Source organism: Rhea pennata, chromosome 10 (assembly GCF_028389875.1).
Source record: "Rhea pennata isolate bPtePen1 chromosome 10, bPtePen1.pri, whole genome shotgun sequence".
NCBI lineage: Eukaryota > Metazoa > Chordata > Aves > Rheiformes > Rheidae > Rhea > Rhea pennata.
In genome coordinates this window covers 750,055-772,495 of record NC_084672.1, presented here as the reverse complement: position 1 = coordinate 772,495, position 22,441 = coordinate 750,055, and the positions used below count along the sequence as shown (strand labels likewise).

The following is a 22,441-nucleotide window of genomic DNA, read 5'->3' as shown; positions in this document are numbered from 1 at the left end:
AAGCACATCTTTACAATTCACAGCTCCACTAACTGCTTTTGATTTGTGATCTTAAGTGTACCCAAGTTAGCTGTAAAGCAGGCTTAAAATAATCATTGCAATGGAAAGGCTAGGGCTTCTAAAACTAATAAGAACTCATGTTTGTTTATAATGCTCATACTTAGCAAGAAGGAAGTTCCAAATAAACTTCGGAGTCTAAAAACATTTATTTAACACACACTTCTGTATTTGACAAAATGTACACATTATTTCAGTAACGCTTAGCAAATGAAAGGTTAACAAAAATGATTACATCTTAATGGTACACTTTTATACAGTATTTACATTTACTAGTTACAATATTGAATACGAAGGCTGAAGGAATTGTCTGGTTTTGGGTTTTGGGGGTGCCATAATCCCCAGTTTTCCACCAGTTCCCTGCATGACACTAACACTGTATGATGCTGAACTATAGCCAGATGAAGCTGGAGCCTTGGAGCTGGATGTCTTTTTGGTCCTTCTGTACTTGCTGTAACCAAAATTTAGAGAGAAATTACACTATTATAGTATTTACAGTATATTAACGCATTGTAAATTTGAATGTGTCAAACATCTGGTTTACTTCCACATTCCCTGCCCATCGTGTATTTACATGGTTGCATAGCAGTTAGATTTTCCAGAATACTGTATTTTCATTAAAAGAAGGTTTCTAATAAACATGGCAGCATAAATACCTTTGAAATGTAAATCAAGTGCAGTTGTTACTCTGACATCTGCCTAAGGGTGAAAGGCAGCCTGAAACATGGACACAGAATGCTGAACCAACCTGACTCCTATTAATCCAATTAGAGTATTAACTTTAAATGACACTTCAGGGTCAACAGCATTTAATGACTAGAATTTTAGTAGAAGGGAAGGTGAAAAGGGTGGGAGTAAAACCTACTGAGCTGGGAGCTGCTATTTACTGCAAAATCAAAAGACCAGAAAGGAAAAATGGGGCAGAGAAAAAAAACACTTGAAAAAAAAACAAACAGCAGCAGAAAAAAATGAGTTTGAAATAAAGTAGATCATATATTCTTTTTGATAACAACAATAAAGATATAAAAAGTCATTAATATATGTATTGGGAAAACTTAATAGTCTTCAGAAATAGGCACAACTTCAACTGGGGCATTTGCTGCGTATCTTGGAGAGCACACTGTGTTACTCTTGTGAACGACCTGAGCTCTTCCATGCTGAAATATAACGCAATTTCTGTGGTATCTATACATTGCATAAAACCCCACTAAAAGAATGACTTAAGAAATACAAGATTTCAGGTTGCCTGCATAACTGCTCTTCTGCATCTCATGTTCTGTCTCATATAGCAAGTGAGGTAGACTTTCCAGGTGCAGGGGAAAAAGGGTTACAGTTGTGTGGTGTGACAGTATCACAGTATTAGCAACTCTAACTTGCTTCCTTTTTTGCAGAAGAAGCTATAAGCCTGGCATATGTTTAAAAGGCATGACTATAAAAGCCAAATAAGAAATTTTTGCTGGTGTTTTCTGATATCATTTTCCTCCCTCCTATTTTTAAAGAGCATTTAGGGAGGGTGGAAGTTCCTCGGCCGTTATCCTTTTTCCTTTTGCTTCCTTCTCAGTGATCGATCATCATGTTTCAAAGTATGAACCTTCAGCACAGACTGTTACTACTTGAGTTACAAAACTATACAGGAATAACAAGTGAACTAATAAAATAAGGACTTCATCTCTAAGGATGAGGTCCAGCCTGGCTCTTTCACTACCCTGTGATGGGTTGGTGATAGATCTACCTTAGAATATCAAGTAAGATGAGGCTCCTGACCCAGAGTTTATGATCTTGATGCAAGTTTTGCCTTGCATGTTGCAATCAGAGGCAGAAGCTCTGAATTAACAAGGGACAGTGCACTGAAACTCAAATATTCCATCAAATCCTGGAAGTTTTAAGCTGTCTGCATTTTCAAGTACAGGATCCGGTCAGTTTGTTAATAATTATCATGGCAGGACAACACCAGCACCCTGAAATTTAATGTGACTGTTTAATCTGTGGCGGTCAGGAAAGACAAAAGAAGGACGATTTCTAAATATCACTTTTCACTAGAAGCATTTTAAACAGAAAGTGATAGAAAACCAAAGTAGAGGATTTACCACCAGCTACCAGGATAACTTTAGTATCATTCCTTGTTCTTGTTCTCAGCTGAGGTATGCAATGTCTTGTACTTGGATAAAGGTAATTTTTAGAGGCTAAGCACAAATATCTTTTCAAGTTCAGTCAAAAAGGAAAAATACCATTGTCTGCTAAATTATGCTTCTTTCACACGAGCTAGGCTACGATATTTATGGCTACACATTAGCTCTTTATAACTTGAGTATAGTCTTTGGGAAGCAATTGTCAACACAAAAATAAAACACAAATGTATTGCCAAAAGGAATTGGGGAGTATTGTCTTTGCAACCACTGCATTATTCAAATAATTATTTTAGGGAAAGGACAGCAATGCTGCTGAAAGGAATTGTGAATAAAGCTTGTGTTAAGAAAGTTTTTGTCCGCTGACATAATTAGGGCAGAGTTAAGATTGTCCAGGTAACACCTGTGCTTTCCAGCTTCCTTATATTTTAAAATTAACATTTCCCTATATTTAATTTCCTAATTTCTAATTTAGAGTCTTTTAAAATAATTATTTGTGGGCATGACATACTAAAACATCATCCAACATCAGAACATAATTCAGATTATTAAGAGGAATCAACTATACCAACACTTTTACATGAGTTCGTTTTGCCATTGACTCTGCTTTAGTAGAAGTTTTAAAGGAACTTTAACCATTATATTGTGGTTTACTCTAATTTAAGTAACACACAGTCTCTGCCTCCAAACTGTGAAATAACTTAAAATATTTCTTCACAGTAGAAGTGTAAAATCAATACTGAACAGCTACCCTTCATACAGAACTTGCAAAGCCGTGGACTATGCTTCCTTTTGTGCATGATGTAGTAAACTGCATTGCCAATGTAAATTTGCATCAGTTTAAGAGCAATAACATAAGCATAGTTATGCTTCACAAACAGCCCAGCAGGAGTGAGAAGAAAAACTACATTCATACAGACAGCAAAGAGGACACACCAGTTACGAAAAAAACCAATCCACTGTAATCAAACTTCAAAGATTATCTTGTAATCTAATTCCAGGTGAGCGAGAAGAATGACTGTACACCTCTAATTTGCCTTGCATACTAAAATTTCAAATAGTGGAAAGGTAAATCATAAAATCATGGCTTATTTCTGCAGCAGCTTCTACTTCTGATGTAAATTGAGAAGTACTGTGTCTAATATGTTAGCTTCTGGGAAATAAAGATTTTGCATTGCAGCAGAGTAACAATGGTAAACATTGGCATTAGCAGAACTGGCATGGTAGTGCACCATACCGAACAGCCCCAAATTAACTTTATTGAACTAGAACTAACCATAAGCAACGTACCTTTTGGAATGAAACTGCTGACTACCACCATTATTTGACTTTTTCCTCTTGGATTCTCTGAAGTTTGGCAGCCTTTTCCTTTTCTTTCCTTGGTTTGTCTTATTGCAAAAATAACTTGAAGTTGTAACTATATCTTCTGGTTCTTCATCACTCTCAAGTGTTCCAGTGCTTCCTGTAGCTGTGTCCCCGCTTTGGCAGGCGGCATCATCTACAGACAATGAATTAAAAATCAATGAAAACAAGACATTGCCTGAGTCGGTCAGAACTATCAGTTAGAACACACTAATTTTACCAAACTTCTGTCCTTCTCGTTCAAAAACCTTTTTGCACTGCTTTTATCCTCGTAATGCTCTGGGATCATATAAAGACATTTCTTAGGTTGGTGCAAGGTAAAGACAATACGCTATTTTGGTTTCGCTCATCATGACATACAAGAATACCAGCCAGCACTATTTTCTCAAGCTTGGTTTCTTGCCTAAACTACGTTAGTAACACTGGGCTTTCTGCCTTTATACTCTTTTCTGTATCAGCTGGACAAGAATACTACAATAATACTGCCAAATACAGCAACTTCTTCTTCTTCTTCTTTTTTTTTTTTTTTTAAAAAAAGCAAGCACAGATAGACAGCTAAGAGCTCCTTCTTAATTAGTCATGATCAAGAGAGATATGATTCTTTGCACATGCAGTAAAATAAAATACTTTTTTAAAAAGTTAGGATTGTAGACACATACTTAACAGCTGCAGCTATTAATACTGCAATAACAAAGAATGGCCAGCTTAAATGCAACTATAAATCACTTCAATATTGCAGGCCACAGTGTCAAATCTAATAGCCAAGCTGTATTAAATATTTGAATTACAACACAGGCTACAGTGCTATGCTCACACTAAGTTACTATATTTGTTAATCTCAGGGCTAAATTGAGCTGCACATTGTGTTTTAAGTTATAACTGTGCAAAGGCACTGTAAAACACAATCATTCTGACCTGATAGCTTTTTTAACACTTATTTTTGAAGGCTCCTTACATTCGAGTAAGGAGTAGTCATTGCAGACCTGGACTTGTTAACCTCAATTCCTATGAGCCCTAAAAGGCAATGGTTACAGATTACTTGTCATGCTACAACACTACCCCATATATAGTTGACACAAGTGGAAGCATATAAAAAAAGTGCTAGACTTAACTTCAAGGTTAGAAGTTTCAGTATAATTAAGGTTATTATACAAATCCCAATAACTGGCAGGTAATGAGCAAAGCAGGAGTCTGTTTAGTTTTTGTTTACCTCTCACTAGCCTTTTAAAGCTATGCCAAATTTTCTCTATTATTTCCTCACTAAAGACCTTTGTACGCTCTGAAAACAGGCAGTTGTTCCCTCTTTGTAAATACTGAATAGCATAAGTTAATGATTTGTGTTTAAAACAAGGTAACTTTTTAGTGGAGCTTCTAACACAGAAGGAGGAAGGGTATTAAATAGCAGAACACATTTATAGGTACAAATGATACTAAACCTGGTAGCGTCCAGTCAGAGTACTTATTCATCACTTTAATTATTTCTGCACCATATTTTTCCAGTTTATCTTCTGTGACACCATCAACCTGCAGCAAAACCTCCACATCAGATGACAAGGTTTCTATAAATAAATAAAATAGAACAAAATACAAATTAGATACATCAAAAAGAAGTGTTTAAGATGAGATAACACTGGATGAAATAAGAAAATTCAGATAAGTTAAAAAGTAGTGTTCAGAGATGCATTTTTGAAATTCTGTTAAAAGAAGAACATAGGTGTTCCTTTAGGAACAATGGAATTAGAAGTTCACACCTGCAGACCAAGTGAACAAAGTCTCAAACGCTTTAAAATTTGTTTCAGGTATTCAATAAGCAATGGTAACTAGAGCATTACTTATTACCTCAGCCACAGGTTTTAAGAGAGATCATAGTAGAATATTCTGGAGGAAATTCATTCCTTCTAGTGCCATGGTATGCACTAAGTTCCCAAGAAAAAGAAGACTTTATTCTATACATTTACTTCTAGTTGGATAGCACAAAAACTAGTGAAGAAGATTGCTCTAAAACAGCTTCAAAGTTTATTTTGCAGTATGAATACTTGGCTCTCTACTGTACCTGACCAGCAGGAACACCATCAACCTGCTACAGCACAAAACACATCTCTGTGGAATCTATGCTGTGTCAGCTATTTCCATGGGACTTACTTATGTATATTTAAACTGGTCCACTGAAGATGTTAGAAACTGTAGATTTTCTACCAGAAAAGGCTCCAACTGCACAAGCAGTCTGCTACCTGTAGAGGTTCCAAGTAGCAAAAAGTTGACCTTACCTGCTATTTTCTTGAGAGTTGAAGTACTGAAAATGTTGAAGTAATGCACATCAAACACTTTCCCAAGAGTTTTGCATGTGTCTGTAAGTTCCCCAAGGCACTTTTTAACCATCTCTTCTCGCTGTGACATTTTTGTCACAGAAGCCCTTTGCTTTCTAATGGTACTGGCACTTTCTGTTTCATGGAACTCCACCTGTTAAAATAAACCAATCAACATTCATCAGGGGAGTTACTGCAGAACCATCATTAGAAGACTGATTAATTACACAGGAGAATAGTGGAAAAAAACCAAAACATACTGTTCAACTGAACCAAAAAAAAATTCTATTTATGCAGTATATATTTTTTAAAATGAGCTTTTTTCTATAAGTTACTTCATAAAGCAGTAATTCTCAACTCCCCTTAAGCATCTTCTACAAAGAACTAGTAAAGTGAGTATACTAACAGGGAGGAGGGCAGGGGGGAACAAAAACAAAACTGAAAACCCAACACAGCTAGCTTTGAGTAGAGGCCACTGGGTCTAATGCTGAGGGCTGTTCTCCAGATACTGCACTAGTGTGGAAGGACATTGCTTCAAGCAACTTTGGGACTGTTTCAATGAACCTTCTTGAAGTGCATTTGCCTCCAGAGGTCACCAGTTACTAGGGAAAAAAACAGAGCAGAAAATGCAGGAGAAGGTAGTGCTGTTCTTTCTCTTCTCCGCTAGCTCTTTATGTGTTGGTCCTAACTTATTTTTCTTGTTAAGATGGAATGAAGTGGAAGGGAGAAGAAAAGAAGGATTCAAGCCTCCTCTATCCTCTGAAATCTACCTTTGCCTCACAGCATTATTAGAATACTAGAGTAGAAATAAGGCTTGTTGCATTCCATTCCCTGCATCTGCTAAAGATTAGCTCCATTACATCAATTTGTAGGCAAATTATACTTAAACTACCCTAGACTATATTCTGTATAAAACCTGTAGCATGTTCCTTACCTGTAGTAACCCATCTAGCACAGGCTGTGCTTTCTCTCCTAGAATTACATATGCTACAGCTTGGTCATTAGCTGTGATATACAAGTCTTCATCCAGAATCTTGTCCAGGACAAGTTTTCTAAACAGTCTTTCAACATTATGTCTTGAGTAGGCAGCACCTTTCCCAAAAATTCCAGACTGAATCTTCGCACTCTTTGTACCTGTGCAATAGGAGTAACAGGATTACCCTGCAATAAGAAAGCCTACATACGTATGTATCTGCAGACTTGTGGAAGACTACCACCTGACATTCCATAGTCTAGGCACAAACCCCTCTCCCATTCCCCTCCCCCCAAAAAAGCACTAGAAACTCCAAATTCCACTAGAAAGTTAATACTAGCACTATGGCCACCTGAAAGCAATTAAAACTTTAGTCTCATTTATTTTGGGTCACTTACCACCTAGAGGCTCCTCAGAAAGACAATTTTGCCAAATATATCTTATTTTTAAATCTTTCTTGATGCTACATGGACATGCTGATGCTTATCAAGACATGATGCAGCAAGTCTAACAGTACTTACCTAAGAAAATGTCAACCATCATATTCAGTGTGTATTTTCCAGAACCTGTATTTCTCTTCCCATTTATTCCTCCCATTTGTCCACAATGCTCCTGTACAAATCTTATAATGCTTTTCACTTCATCTGTTACATTTCTTGATTTGTAATCCTATTCAAATAGACTCGATTAGGAAAAGAAAGTGATTTGGTTCTATTCTAATGCAAGTTGCTACTGACTTGTTTCATTAGTAAGCTTTTTCTAGGCATAAATTAATTTTGTTTCAAACACAGAAACAGCTATTTCCTAGTTAGTACATATACAGTGATATCACATAGTCAAATGAATTCTGGATTAGGTAATACTCTGAAAATGCAAGATAAAGACATTCCAAATGATTGCATGTAATTTCTACAACGTTCATTTTATAAAATGAGCAGCAAGATTGCTGAGTGAGTACTAGTAATCATGCTTAATTGTTTTTAAAGCATTCCTGTAAGTATTCTGCTGCAATGCACTAGAATTTATACTTCCAATACACATTAAAATGAGACTAGACTGAATACAGATCATCATAGCCAATTTTTACTACAATCACAGATGTGTAGGGTAATGATTCAAACACAGGACTGAGAAGCAACATCCTCAGTGATAGTAATACTGATCTAGTTTATAGATATCAGTAGCCTTCCCCATAGTTTTCCCCATGTGTAAAAATGGGATCTCACTAGCCCTGTGATGATGCTAGGACCTTTATCATTTGGGTCCTTTCAGCTCTACTCAGTTTAAATATCAGATTGAAGTACGAAGCTTTCCAAGTGCTGGAGCACAATGCCTTTAAAACAAAGAAACAAGCAAACAATCCCAGCTAAAAAAACTTAAAATGCCCAGAATACCCAATTTCGTACCTAAAATTATCAAATCCTTGTTTTTGAGTGTATTTCTTTTTTTCTGAAAAGATCAGATAATCAAATATGGTCTAAAAACCTATGCAAGAACAGCAGGAGGTGAAGCAACTATTTGATAGCCACTTCAACAACTATTTTCTGTTCCATTCCTGTTCATACTACTTGCTAGGTTGTTTTAAAGCTTGACACACAAACGCTGCTCTTTGGACCCCCTCCAAGCAGTATCCATCCCCTAATATGGCACACCCATAGAATCGGTAAGGTTGGAAGGGACCTCTGGAGATCATCTAGTCCAACCTCCCTGCTCAGCAGGGTCACCCAGAGCATGTTAGACAGGGTTGCATCCAAGCGGGCCTTGAATATCTCCATACTACATGCTACAAAGCAGCACAAAGCAGCCTTGAATACATCAGAATATACAGTTTTCCTTTAGCTATCCAGTGGATCTTGCATTAGTTCCTCCCTCCAGTAGACACTATTCCCCAAGAAGCCACACTAGAGGAACACCCTTATACCTCATCAGTACTTCTCTCTCAGAAATAGAGCTCAAGTCCATGGATAGGTGGTGTAATTCTGCTCAAGGATAAATCCTAGAATGAATTCAAAGCATCCAGCATCCCCAAAATTAAAAACACATCATTCATTTTCTCTATTTACCTTCACAAATGTAATGTTAGTATTTTTTAAGGCAACTATACAAAAATCATTTTAATGACCCTATAAATAAGAGCCATATTTTTTTTTTTTACCTTCTTTCTACTGCAGTTATCACAAGTTACTTCTGGATGATCTTTACAAAAGTTAGGATTGAAGTTAGTTTCCCCAAAGTAGGCCAAAAGCTGAATTCTCCGGCAGTCAACAACATTCTCACAGTAATGAACCATACTATACAGGTTGTTAAAGTGGGTCTGTCTTGTGTGAGCGTTTCCATCTTTTTCCACTGAAACACAATAAATTCAATTTTATTTGTTATATCTGCACTTCTGTCCTTTTAGATATTATCAGATACACTTTTCTGAAGCAATAAAGTACTTTATTCTGTACTAATTTGCTGAGACAAAACAAAGCTAGTACAGGTTTTTACCTCAAGTTTTAAAGAACAGAGAAGGGAAGAGTAACCTCGAATAACAAAAATCAGGAGACAGCTATATGTAAACAACCGGCTTTGATTAAAATTGAGTACAAATCACAAGAATATTTCAGTGCAGAAATTGACTCAAGTAAATAATAAAATGAAGACGCAGGATTCTCCCATCTTTGCAATACAATACAACACATTGTGCTTCTAAATGATAAAATAAAACAATCTAAATAAAAGAGACCAAGACTAAGTAATTTGTTTACTATTGTGTTACTAAGTTACAAATACAAGATTTCACTTACTTAGTATTAGTCTTCTAAGTCTGGTTACATCACTGTAACTGTAGAAAAGCAGACAGTGAGACATTTCACCATCTCGTCCAGCTCTGCCAGATTCTTGATAATAACCTTCTATAGATTTAGGGAGTGAAGCATGGATAACATAGCGTACATCAGGTTTATCAATTCCCATTCCAAAGGCAATTGTTGCACATATAACCTACAACAGAAATAATAATTTGTTATATAAAAGCCTGAAAGCTTTATGGAGAACTATACACAAAAAAGAGATATGTAATCAGACTTATGAAACTGTGCACAACGTAGAATTGAAATTGTAATGCAAGAAGAGTACAAAATAGCAAAAATCTCTGCTTCTTTGAAAAGTTATCCAAGACAAATTGAAAAATAAGAATTCTGGAGACTTGACATAAATTTCAGCAGCAGCAGCCTACAGCTGTTGCACAATTCTCATGCAGCTCCTTTTCTTCCTCTCCAGGTGTCATACTTCAGTGCAGTCCTGCAGCCTTAGGTTTGTAAAATTCTCAATAAAAATAATGCTAACATGTTTTGATGGATCAGTTGTTTCATATTGTATCTAATTTGGCGAAAACGCTACAAATCTTTGTTTTCATTTTCTAGATTAACAGGGATAAAAGTTTTCTAAATTCTATTATGTTTTTTTTTCATATGCTTTTCTTTTACCTGGCATCCTTCTTGATTAATCCACTTTTTCTGTACAAGATCTCTGTTGGAGTCAGTGAGGCCAGCATGATAGGCAAGTGCAGCAAGACCTTCCTTCTGCAGAATGGCAGCTGTTGTGTCACATTCATGCCGTGAAAGGCAATAAATTATTCCAGAATCATCTGCAAATATAAAAAAGATTTGTGCTTTCTTCCCTTTCACTCACTTAAAAGAATACATTTATTCCAATAGAGAGAGGTTGGTAAGAGCAATTGTTTATAGAGAAGTGATTTTTTTTAAACACCATATGTTTTTGTTAATTTCTCCTCACTTGACTCCATGTTTTTTTGTGGGGTGAGATCACGAAATTTCCTGCTCAATACCATGCAATCTGAGAAATTTAAAATCCATAAATGAAGACCTGCTGCTGTAGTTGATTCCCAGCAGCCAGGTCTGTACAATTCCAAGACAGTCTAAATAGACAAGAGTCACTGGAAATGTCTTCAAGAGGAACCACAGCTAAGCACGTCAGCAGAATCAAGCAAAACTTAGGGATATTAGAAGACCTTTATATTCAGAAGACACAACACTAAAGGATCTGACAATCTCCAGAACGATTACTCAAGAGTATCACCATAATCATCTTTTTCATCTTAACTTGACATCCTAACTTTACGATATCTGTAAACCCAATTCCCACTCTTAGCAATATATTTCTGTCTCCCATTTGTTCTTCTAAATACATTAGCAGTTTCAAGGCGGCATAAGTTTGGGGGGGTTTATAGTATTATAAATGCTTTTCCTGTTTTAAAAAGTAGTTGATAAAAATGCATACAAGAACATTATATTGCTCAGTACTCACACGGATGATGTTTTCTGATCCATTCTAAACAATCCATTGCCACCTTTTTTGGCTTCTTGGGCAGTACATCGTATTTCAAGTTATGCCTGTTGAAGCTCATTGTAAACCTAAAACCCGGTATTTCATTAGTGCTGGTCAGTTTTAAGGTGCAATAATCTTTCAACAAGCTCAGAACTTACTGGAATCTCTCAAATTCAAGTAGCTACTATTTGTTCTGTGTGTTTGCAAAGGAATTATTGTTCCACTTAGCCCTACTGAGATTCATTTCACACAACTTAGATCTGAAATTACTTCAGGTGAAACACTCCTGCATTTTTCCTACAGTTGTGAAAAAAGAAAACCACATGGCACCATGCAAGTCATGAAGGAAAAAAAAAATACTTGTAAATCTAGCAAGCACACAATGATTTGCTTGCCCTTCATTTTCATTTTTAAATATTTGCATTCACATCAAACCTTTCAAATTTGCAGAATAGCATTACCTCTTTTATCTTCTACCCTGAAATATATTTCTAGAATAAAGAATTTATAATAAAACAGAAGCATTTTCCTTTTCACCATATACAATGAAAATGCTACAATACAATCCAGATCCCAATGGTAACTTCATTACTTGTTACTTCCAATGTTAGTTAAAAAACGTACCTCCAACATTTGGGGTTTTCCAGCATTCTCGTGAAAAGCACCCTATAATACAACTTTCACATCTTGTCAATGACAGTCAAAATTTCAAGATGTTATTTTAAGGAGTTTCTCTAACTATGACAGAAAGAGTTTCAAAAGTTCTTTTTCCCCTCCTCAATTTAATATTTTGCATTTGAGAGACATTAACTTCCACATATACATTCTCATTAAATCAGATACAACTATAAAACCACTTCAGAAGGGTCTTTAATGCTTTTCCTTCTTTCATAAATTTTCCACATCAAAGATACTCTACAACTCATACAAATTGTTTCATGAAACTGCTGAACAACTTACACTTGTGGTTTTAGCATCTCAAGCTGATTCTGAATATCTTTTTGTACTCTGGGATTAGCAGTGGCAGTAAGAGCCATCATAGGAACAGAGTGAAACTTCTTGCGGAGCATATTCAGACGCTTGTAGTCTTTTCGAAAATCATGACCCCACTAGTTTAAAAACAGAAATTTAAATATCACTGAGTAAGATGCTCCAATTACATTTTTTGCCATTAAAAAAATAAAGGTGTTTACCTGACTGACACAGTGAGCCTCATCAATGACAAAACGTGACAGCAGTTTCCTGTCATATAAATTTTCCAGGGCAGACATAAGACGGCCACTTGCACAAACCTAGGTATACAAGAATGGCATTAAAAAAAAGGCACAGTGTCACTCTAACTGACTAAAAATACAGAAGCAGTTGTTCTGTACACCAAAATTACTTTTGACTACATAGTAAAGCTTCATAGAAACTAGAAGTGATGGCGATCAGCCTCATTTTAATGGACAACAAAGCTGCTGATGTGGTATTGCCATAAGATTCTAGGATCAGCTATGCAAAGATCCTATTTTCTAAGATGTATTAGGATATATTGAAAAGGATGGGCATGGGGGTTTTGATTTTAAACACTGCAGATTCACAGTCAATTTTCATTCTTGGTTGATTATTTTTGTTTTTTTTTCTTTGACTGACATTAATTACATCTGTACAGAGTCTCGCTGAATTCTCTAAAAGTGTTTACTTCCCCCCCTTTTCTTTTTTGCTAGAAGCCTACTGTGTAAGTTTAATTTTTTCCCCTCAATCCTCTATAGTAATCTTCCTATTGTTGCCTCCATGGCTTTAAAATTCAGATTAAGTACAAACCTTCTCAGGAGTAACATACAGAAGTTTTATTACAGGATCTTTTTTTGACAACTGCATATATATTTTTGAAGCATCCGCATCTGTTATATCACCAGTCAGGTATGTGGCAGCAATCTACACAATACAAGAGAAGTATTAAGTTTTAACATGTGCTAAAGACAGTAATATCTCCAATAAATAGTCCTGCTATCTAGCTATAAACCAGATGAAAAGCATATGCATTTATTCTCATCAAGGAAAACTACTGAAAGAAGCATTGAAAATATTAATTATAGATAACATTTAAACCTCTAGCATACTGCAGGCATCAGAGAATTTTTCTATTAATAAAGCCAAGAGACTATAACCCAAATTCTGTTCTTCTGCTCCCAATTTTACCAACAGACCAATTAGTGATGTAGGGGAGTCATCTATTTTTTTTGTACTCTTTCGAGTAAAGAAAAAAGAAGCGACGCTTGTTTATCGCTCAATACACTACAAGGTTTAGACTGAATTCAGAAAGCAAACACAGATCTTAAGATAAGAAACTAAGTTTCCAGGAATCACAAAACCATGATAAATACCCTCAATAACAGTGCCCACAGGCATACAATCATACAATAATATTGTGTCAGAAGAGATTGAATGCATCTCAGAGAAGCAATTTAATATTAAATTTAAAAGTATAACTTACTATTCATGCTGAATAGTAACAAAGGAATTGTATCCTAAGGACAAAAATGACATAAGACTAGGCCCCTGAATACAACCAACCACAACAATAGAGCCAGTTCTGCCTGTCTCTTGTTCCCCTTCAGGAGATAGCTGCAGCACCACAGAGGGAATTCCTCCAGTATATGCGAATTCCCAGAAGTCTCAAAGGGAGTTTAACTAACTTTTACAGCCGTGGCACCCTCACAACACCAAAAAAAAAAAAAAAAAAAACAGTGAAGAGCTTGGCCAAAGCACAGAATTCTGGAGCAGTCATTACGTGGCAGACAACTATTCAAAGGCCACATCTACTCAGATTATCAGAGACTTACTGATGAGGGAAGGATTTGTTGCAGCTTCAGAAAGCCAGCATCATAGTTCCTTTGGTCTCACACCCCAAAACTTCTCTGTATTTTTCCCCTAAAATGCATTATCTACCTTTGTTGATAAAAGAGACACTTCCCTGAAACAAAAGCAGTTCATAACCAGACAACTTCAGGAGCGTATACCTTCTGAACTTGCTGCTCTTTCCTCTGTGTACTATTTTTCCAGAAATACTTAGCATCCCCAGAACCTTCCTACGTCAGGAATTCTTAATACTCCTTTCTTTTTTTTGAGCCAGATCACTCCTATTTATACCTAAATATAAGTCTCAGAAATTAAGACTCAGGCATCTGTATTTTTTGTTATTTGAAAACTCCAATAGTGAATACACACATGCGCACACACACACACATATATATATATCTGTCAATAAATTTAGCGGTTCAACTGTCAATAATTTCTAGCTCATCTAATTTAGATCTTCCTACAGCTTCCAACTAATTACTTTTTGTAGTTCATATTTGAGAGGCATAAGACTCATTATAAATTTTCAGATTTCTAATCCACTTACTTGCAGCTTAACTGATTAAATAACCTGTTTGAACTTACATCTAAAGTCTTCAGTTTCTGAACTTGATCAATTATCAGCGACCTCAATGGAGAGATAACAATAGTGACTCCAGTAGAGACGCATGCTGGTAACTGGTAGCACAAACTTTTACCACCACCTGTAAGGGTTAGACAGAACATAACATATATTAGATATAGACGGGAAAGACAGGCAGAGATGGAGAAGCAGTGGAAAGGGGAGTCCTATTTCTTAGTTCACATTTCACAGCACTTTCAGGAACATCAAAAACAATTATTCATAAAAGTTTATTGATATTTGTAGGTTACAAAAGAGTTAGAGTGATATATTATGGAAGGCACACATGAGATCACCTTCACTTTCAAAATACTATAGTGCATACAAAATTTCAGAAATCTTGCATCCACAAAATTCAAGCAACACAATATAAGATAGCCTCCATAAAGGCATAGAGAGAGAAAAAGCTTTCCGTGGACCTTGCAAAACAAGTTTCAGATCTTCACTTCTCAAATGTGCACCAGACCTCAAAAAACTCCAGATGCATGATATTTGTAGATACATACCAGTGGGCATTAAGATGAAACAATCTTCACCCAGAAGAGCAGCATTGATGGCTTCCAGCTGGTTTGTCCGGAAATAGTGCAAACCAAACTTCTTGTGAAATATATTCATCATTTCTTCAGAATGGGAAAATTTCATACCCCTGAAACGTTCTAGTGCTGGATTATTAACAAGTGAATCTAGTAGACAAAGAAAATGTACTTAAAGTTACAATATCAAATTGCAGTACATCCCTTACAGTACATTCCTTAAAGCTACTTTAAACTGTACTGAAACTTGACTTGAGTGCTCTTATCTCCCCTGTTCCAACAGCAATCACAGGAAATACTGAGCTACACCTGTCTACCGGGGATTAGGTTTCTTCAAACAAACATCTATATCTGAACATTGTTTCTGTTTATTCAAAAACTATTGTACAGCTTTGAATTAACAATTGCATGGTTATTAATTAACCACAAAATGCTAGCTTCCAATTTTAGCAGCTTCACCTTCCTAGGAGCCTTAAATCGCCATGGCAAATAAGTATTTGAAAAATTTGACATCACTCAGACAAAGAATATCCTACAATGACGACTTTGCAAAGAGACCCCAAGAGAAAGTTCCACAGAAACAAAATGCACTGGTGTCACCTACAGATAAGTTATTTAGCTTTAGATTTTTAAAATAAATTAATAAAGGATAAGATAATAATCGCAGTTAGCACAATTTACCTGAAGAGTTTTTAGCTGCCATGAAGAAGCTTGATCTTGGAACAGTGGGATTTGAAACAAGAGCAGATCCTTTGGCTGTTGAAATGATCTTCGACAATAGCGATTTAGCAGGTGGCCCTTCCCTGACTGGCTGATACAATGGTGTAGATGGCTTTTCAGGTGCCGAAACATTCACTGAATTCTCCCAACTCTCATCAAAATCATCAATATCAAAATGATCAAGATCAAAGTCTGTATCCCTTATATCTAAACTATCTTCTACATTACTGCCAGTAGGAGCTTTGTTGTGAACTTTCAAAGCCGTGCTTGTAATAGGCCTCTCAGACAGATGCCAGTTTCCATCGTTTCTCCTCGCTGTTTTTTCACACCAGCTATTGTTGAAAGATGTCTCAGAATGAAGGTTGAGGGAAGTTCTTTCTTTGACATTTATCTTGGAAGAAGAAAGTTCTGTAGTTTCTGGGCAGGGGACATCCCAAACAGTTTGCTTTGAAGCATATGAGCTATCCAAAGCATCATATATTTGAAATTTCTTTGTAGAAAAATTGCTTGAATTAACAGTCCCAGAAAACATAGATGGAAGTTTTGTGGATTTTTTTGCGTTTCCATCAGAACTTAAGCTACAGTTAGAGCCAGAACAAACAGCAGTATCATGATCTGTAGCAGTGCCCTGTCCCACACCTGGCTTCCCTGTTCTAGCAAAAACAATGTTTATGCTACTTTTGTTCAACTCGATAGAATTCGCTAACAATTTTCTCCTGGCAGGGACAGAAAAGAAAGGAAGAAGGAAAATAAATATCTCAGTCACAAGTAACAACAAAACAAGTTTTACAGCATACATAAAAAAATTCTGTCCCTTTTTCCCCTCTTCAAAATATTAGCATTTGGCCATTAGGTTGTATTTTCTGCAACTACTTTTTTTTAAAAAAAAAACTTAAAACACATCTAGGCAACAGAGAATAACACCAGAATTTATCTGAAAATCTGAAAATAATTATATATTCATGGCAGATATTAAAATATAAGAATCCCTAATAGTGAAGAACTTATGCAGGCAAGGTAGAGCACAAAGAATTTTTTGAAGGCACAAAACTTAAAGAATTTAAAAGGCATAAGCTAAATTATACTTGTATGTGCTTTCTAAAGACTACGACTGACTACTGTAATAAGAGGAAACAAGATAAGTTAATTTTACAGAATATATTTAATAAAAGCATATAGTCCCAGTCCAATAAAAAAAAAATCTTAGTACTTTCTCTGCATATTGTGTCATTAGCTGACATGACTTTAACTGAAGTTATAGAAGCAGATGGCAATAGAAATATTCAAACTGAAAAATGACTTTTTTTTATGGATATTAGTAGTAATAACAATCACTATAATCAGCAATAGAAAGTCTCAGAGGGAATAATAAATCAATCTCTCAGGTTATAAGAAATCACGAAGAACCCAAAAAGGGAGGACAGATTATACTACATTACCCTGCTTCTTTGGAAGCATCTGGTGCTAGCTGCCTTCCATAAAAAAGATTCGGGACTATCTGCGCCTCATCTTGAATATAGAATTGGATTCCTTCTTCAACTCTTTTGGCATAATACTGAAAATCTTAATACTTTCAGCATGTTCTTGGATTTTTTTAAACTTTATTTGGTGAGTAATTTTAAGCCTTTAAAAAATCACTCTGTACCATCTATCCAGTGCGATGGAGACACCTACAGGCATATACTGCTTCACGCAAAACATGCAAATACTAAAGGTTGTTGATTAAAATGTACCTGAGATCTCTGTGCTGAAGAAGTTCTTTTGCACATGACAGATACGTAAGCTCATGAACTGGAATGGCATCTACCAATTTACAAATATCATCCATGACACTGTAGAGTTGCTGTTCCAAATGCAAGCCTTTATCTGCAAAATGTAACGCATTTCAGCATATAGTATTACTAACTTTTATTAGAATAAGATGATATCATTCTATCAAAAAATAGAGTAAATTGCAAGTCTAAATAATTTGCTTTAACTGGTTTTGTATGAGTAAATTTGGTTAAGCTACATATTTTCATCTTTGCCTTTTAATTAACCATCTATATATAATTTCCAAACCTTTTAACAGTGTTTTCCGATTTATTATCAAAAAAAAAAAAAAATCACTCAAATCTACATAGTCAACTTATCTCAAACTACCTTTCCCCCAAAACATAAGAATACATTTCAACAACACATATGTTGCAATTCTAGTCTAGGTGATGCCTTAAAAAAAAAATCTCACAGACATGGAAGTTAGTATTTGTCATCTCAATAACTTCCAAATTCGGTGCCATTACAAACTATCTGGATTTTGACAATGAATTGCACTGTACCTCAAACTGCTATCAGAAGTGTGGTTCCTCAGACTAAATTCTGGCCTCTGCTACTCTTTCTTAACTCTGACTTACTATGATAGTAGGAATATTGCCTCTTGCAACAAGCTAAGGGTCAAAATTTATCAAAAATTTGCTACATGTATACTAAATTATAAGGAAATGGAACTCAGCTAACTTTATCTCTGGAACAGCATCATTATGCATATTTTTAGCACTACTTTGGGCATTCATAAGCACAAATTTTAAATGATCCTGTTGAAAAGCACATCTATACAGCTGAAAGTAAAGTCTGAATTTGCAGTCTTAAAATCATGTTTCATATCTACACTTAGTAACTTTTTGTTCTGGGAGTCAAACTTGGATACATTTTAGTTCAGTATTTCCCAAAGTCAGTACCCGTAGGAATCAAATGGAAACACTAAAACAGCTCAAATTTGCTTAGAGTGAAATTTCTTTGTCTTATAGCCAACTTCAGGAACTATTTGGCATGTCCGTGCTTTTAAGTGCTGAAAGGGAAGTCTGTCGCATATCCTGTATAGTACCGACAATCCAGGAATCAGAATCGGACAGCACTTTTGAATCTACGTAATGTATATCTAAATTAAACAGTAAGACAACATCTGAAAATTCTGTACAAGACTCAGTCCCCTGCTTCCTTGTCCTGGTCGTTGTTAGCTAATTACCTCAAATTACGAGAAATACTTAGGAGAAAAAGAAGTTTCACATCATACCCAAAACCTAAGGGATAAAATTTCAAAATGTTTCCGATACCTGCATCCTCAGCACTGGTTTCAGCAATAGGCTGCTTTGTGGCATTGTTCTCGGGCTTAGACTCAACGCTAGGAGTTGTTGATCTTCCACCAGTAGGAGAGTCTTTGAAAATACTGCTGATATTAAAATGAAAAGTTATTAACATACTTGTTTCTATAAATCAAAGCATTTCCAAAGAGATGTTTATCTTTTAGAAAAACAGCACTTGAGGCATGTGTAATGGATCAACAAATAAATTTCTCAAAAGGCAGTTAAAATTCAAGTAGCTGAGCAGTTAGTCACTCCTGCTGCATACCAACTTGTAAAGCCTTGTTCATGAAACACTTTCCCCCACACACTATGAAAGGAAAAATAACTGCTTCTTCTGAAACAAAAGCCACCTTAAACATTGGTCTTTAAAAGTGTATTTCATAAGACATTAACAGCAGCTGTGAACTGCTAATCTGAAAAGCCACAATCACAAACTATCAACTCAATCATAATTTTTCAACATGCACTAGTTCTTATGTCTGTTTTGGTAAGGTTTTTTGATCACTCCAGATGACACACAGTTTTATCAGTGAACTTTGTTTTACCTAATGCTTTTTATGGAAGGTGAGAAGGAAGGCAACTCTTCCTCTGGGGAGGGTGGAACGATATCGCAGTAATCCTCCTCTTCAAGTTCGATGCTGGCGAATGGCTCATTGTCGATCTCATCCAGTTCTGGCTGGCTGTTCTTCTCCCCATTGCTTAGCTCCTGGCTTTTGCCATTCTTGTTTTTAACATCAGCAGCTGAAAGAATTATATTAATATTGCTGGTAGCACTGTAAACTCATTCTGGTATAAACAGAATGCAACTAGAAAAATACAGAAAAATACTACCCAGATTTCAAAGCAGTAGCTTAATGCAGTTTCTAAAATTTAAAGGACAATGATATCGTTACTGTTCCCATTTTCTCACTCTTCAACAAAACCTCTAAGTAAATAAGTGAACAAAAAAAACCCAAACAAGCACAAAAACCTCTAAGCATAAAACTTATATAGCCTGCCTATAATTACCTCTCTCTGTCAAAAGAAAAAAAATAGCTTCTTCAAGCTTTTTTGAGGTTTATTTTCCTATTAGAAATTTTACAGAAAACCATTGTTACATTAAATACTAAGTTATATTAAAAGAGTGTAATTACAACACTAGAAAGCTTCAATAAGTAGTACAGTCCCTATACTGGAATTAGAAGATAAATCCACATATATAACACCTTGTAAGACAAGTCCTACTAAGTAAGGCCAATATCATTAATCTATTTTAATTTATTTCACAGAAAAAGGAAAAAAAGTAACAGGATAGCCTTAAAAAAAAAAACACATGGATTTCAGAAACTCTTCTCTGCTGTTCCCTATTTAGTGTAACAGTAGCATCAGAAAATAGTATTATTCAGTTGTATAAACATATATTAATAAAAGTAATGATCAAAAGTTTCAAAAACTTAGCTTTTCTATTTTGTATGTCTTACCTGTTAAATGGAACACAGCGGCAAAGAAAGTACTCTGATTTTTTGAACTTTTCAGTCATAATCAATTTTTAAATGACTATGAATCTTTTTGTTGTTTAGTATTTCTCATCATTACATTTAGGTATAAGATGATTTTAGGTCTCATTTGCATGAATTACAGAAGTGCCGTTCTTTTTATAACGCCCCTACAGATTATTGCTATTTATTTGTGATATCTCATCCGGAGCATCTTGCAACTTCAGTAGCACCACTGCAACTACTTTTGCCACAGGGAAAGTGCTCCACTCTGAGCTGCTGCAATTTGGCAAACATTACTTTCTGAAACAAAATCCACGTACCAAAGACCACTTTTCCAGTATAAGAGCAACTCCCTCTGACTTCACTAAGAACTATGTAAAATCTACATATCTGAAAAAAACCAAGTCCTTATGACCAAACATGAACATATGTATTTTCTCCTAAACTAGCAGTACTTTAAAATAAACCATTACCTGCATGAGCCTCTTCATCATGTGAAATTTCTGCAGATAACTTCTCTTGAAAATCCTCACCTGCAGTCTTGTTACTGTTGCAGGGAACTTCATCCCCAAGACAAATCAAAGACCCCTGAGATAAACACTGTTGCTCATCATCAAGAGGTGTTTCATTATGCTCAGAAGTGCTGTGCTTTAAAGGTGCCGTGTCATTTGTCACGGTCCCAGGTGACCTTGACGGCTTGTTCAGAGAGAAATGTGGTCTTTGGGGAGTCTTCCCACTTGCCTGACCTTTAGGGGATAAAATTGGTCTGGAATATTTCTTATCAATTCCTGACAAATCAAAGTCATCTATATCATCCCATTCATCTTCTATGGTAATAACAGAATCAGCCAAACGACGGGGGTCAGTCTCCTGCGAGGGGGCACGGCCAGTCCTCCTTCCAGACGTAGGTACGTCTTTCAAAACTTGCTGGAGACCCTCCAAGGAATCTGCAAGTGCCTGGCTTGCGCAGGATGGCTTTAACTCCTGCCCACCAGATGCCTTTGGAGAGAAGTCTTGAGTTTTTATTTTCTTATCCTTGGATGTAATAAGGGACGAGAAGGTTTTGGCTAGTGAAGTATTAACATCCTTATCCTTCAGCGCTGAAGCACTCGGCGTGCCAAGGCACTCTCTGGACGGGGCGCTGGCTGGCGAGACTCTTTTCTTGAATGTAAAACCTCTGGAAAGACGAGATCACGCTGTTAGTTTTTCTGAGCGTCTCCACACTCCTGGGAATTACACGTATTTTTCATTTAAAGCCACAACTACTTTAAGCAGGCGGGAGAGCAGCACCGAGGTGGGGAGACCGCGCGTGCTACGGGCCGGGATCGCGAGAGAGACCAGCCGCGACGGGACCGGGACCGGCACCAGCACTAGGGACCGGGCCTATCGGGCTAGAGACCGCGCCAGGGACTGGGGTTCGGCCGGGACAGGGACTGGGCCGGGGGGACCGGGCCGGGACCGTCCCTCCTCCGCGCGAGCCGCCGCTCGCGGCGCTCTCCCGGGGGCGCCGCGCCGCGCCGGGCCGGGCCGGGCCGGGCCGAGGCGCCGGTACCGGGCCGGGGGGGGGGGGCGGGGAGGACTCACGCGGGCCGGTGCCGCGCGGCGGGCGGCGCGCGGAGGCCGCCGCGGGCCGAGTGGAGCCGCAGCTGCTCGCGGAGGTTGTTCTGGGGCAGGGCGGCCATGGCGCGCCGCCCCGCCGCCGGGGGGCGCCCTCCGCGCCGCGCCCGCCGCGCCGCCCCGCGCCCGCCGCGCGCCGCCTTCGCATTCGGCGCCGAGCCGCCGCCGCGCGCCTCCCCATTGGCCGGAGGCCGCGGGAGCGGAAGTGGCCGCAGCGCTTCCGCTTCCGGGGCGTGGCGGCGCCGCTCCGCTCCGCCTCACAAAATGGCGGGCGGTGCCCGCTGCCCCGCGCAGCCGCCGGCGCTTGTGAGAGGAGGAGCCCGGGCGGGGAGACGCGGCGCCTCGGGGC

At 37.4% G+C, this 22,441-nt stretch overlaps 1 protein-coding gene across 2 annotated transcripts; it reads right to left on the bottom strand.

Annotated features, from left to right (window-relative positions):
* Nucleotides 1-187: 187 nt before the first annotated feature.
* Nucleotides 188-22,157, bottom strand: BLM (BLM RecQ like helicase). Of its 2 annotated transcripts, none has more exons than XM_062584206.1 (21): nt 22,060-22,157; nt 20,949-21,652; nt 19,543-19,738; nt 18,968-19,083; nt 17,609-17,741; nt 15,837-16,591; nt 15,129-15,305; nt 14,586-14,704; nt 12,963-13,076; nt 12,350-12,448; nt 12,117-12,265; nt 11,136-11,242; nt 10,295-10,455; nt 9,614-9,809; nt 8,980-9,170; nt 7,346-7,493; nt 6,786-6,985; nt 5,813-6,005; nt 4,982-5,104; nt 3,474-3,681; nt 188-508 (listed from the first exon to the last, which is right to left on the bottom strand). In XM_062584206.1, the coding sequence occupies exons 1-21, from the start codon at nt 22,155-22,157 to the stop codon at nt 334-336; spliced, it is 4,362 nt and encodes a 1,453-aa protein (XP_062440190.1). In that variant the 3' UTR covers nt 188-333. The 2 variants fall into 2 exon arrangements, with proteins under 2 accessions (XP_062440190.1, XP_062440191.1); XM_062584207.1 differs by having other exon boundaries at nt 18,968-19,080.
* Nucleotides 22,158-22,441: the final 284 nt, after the last annotated feature.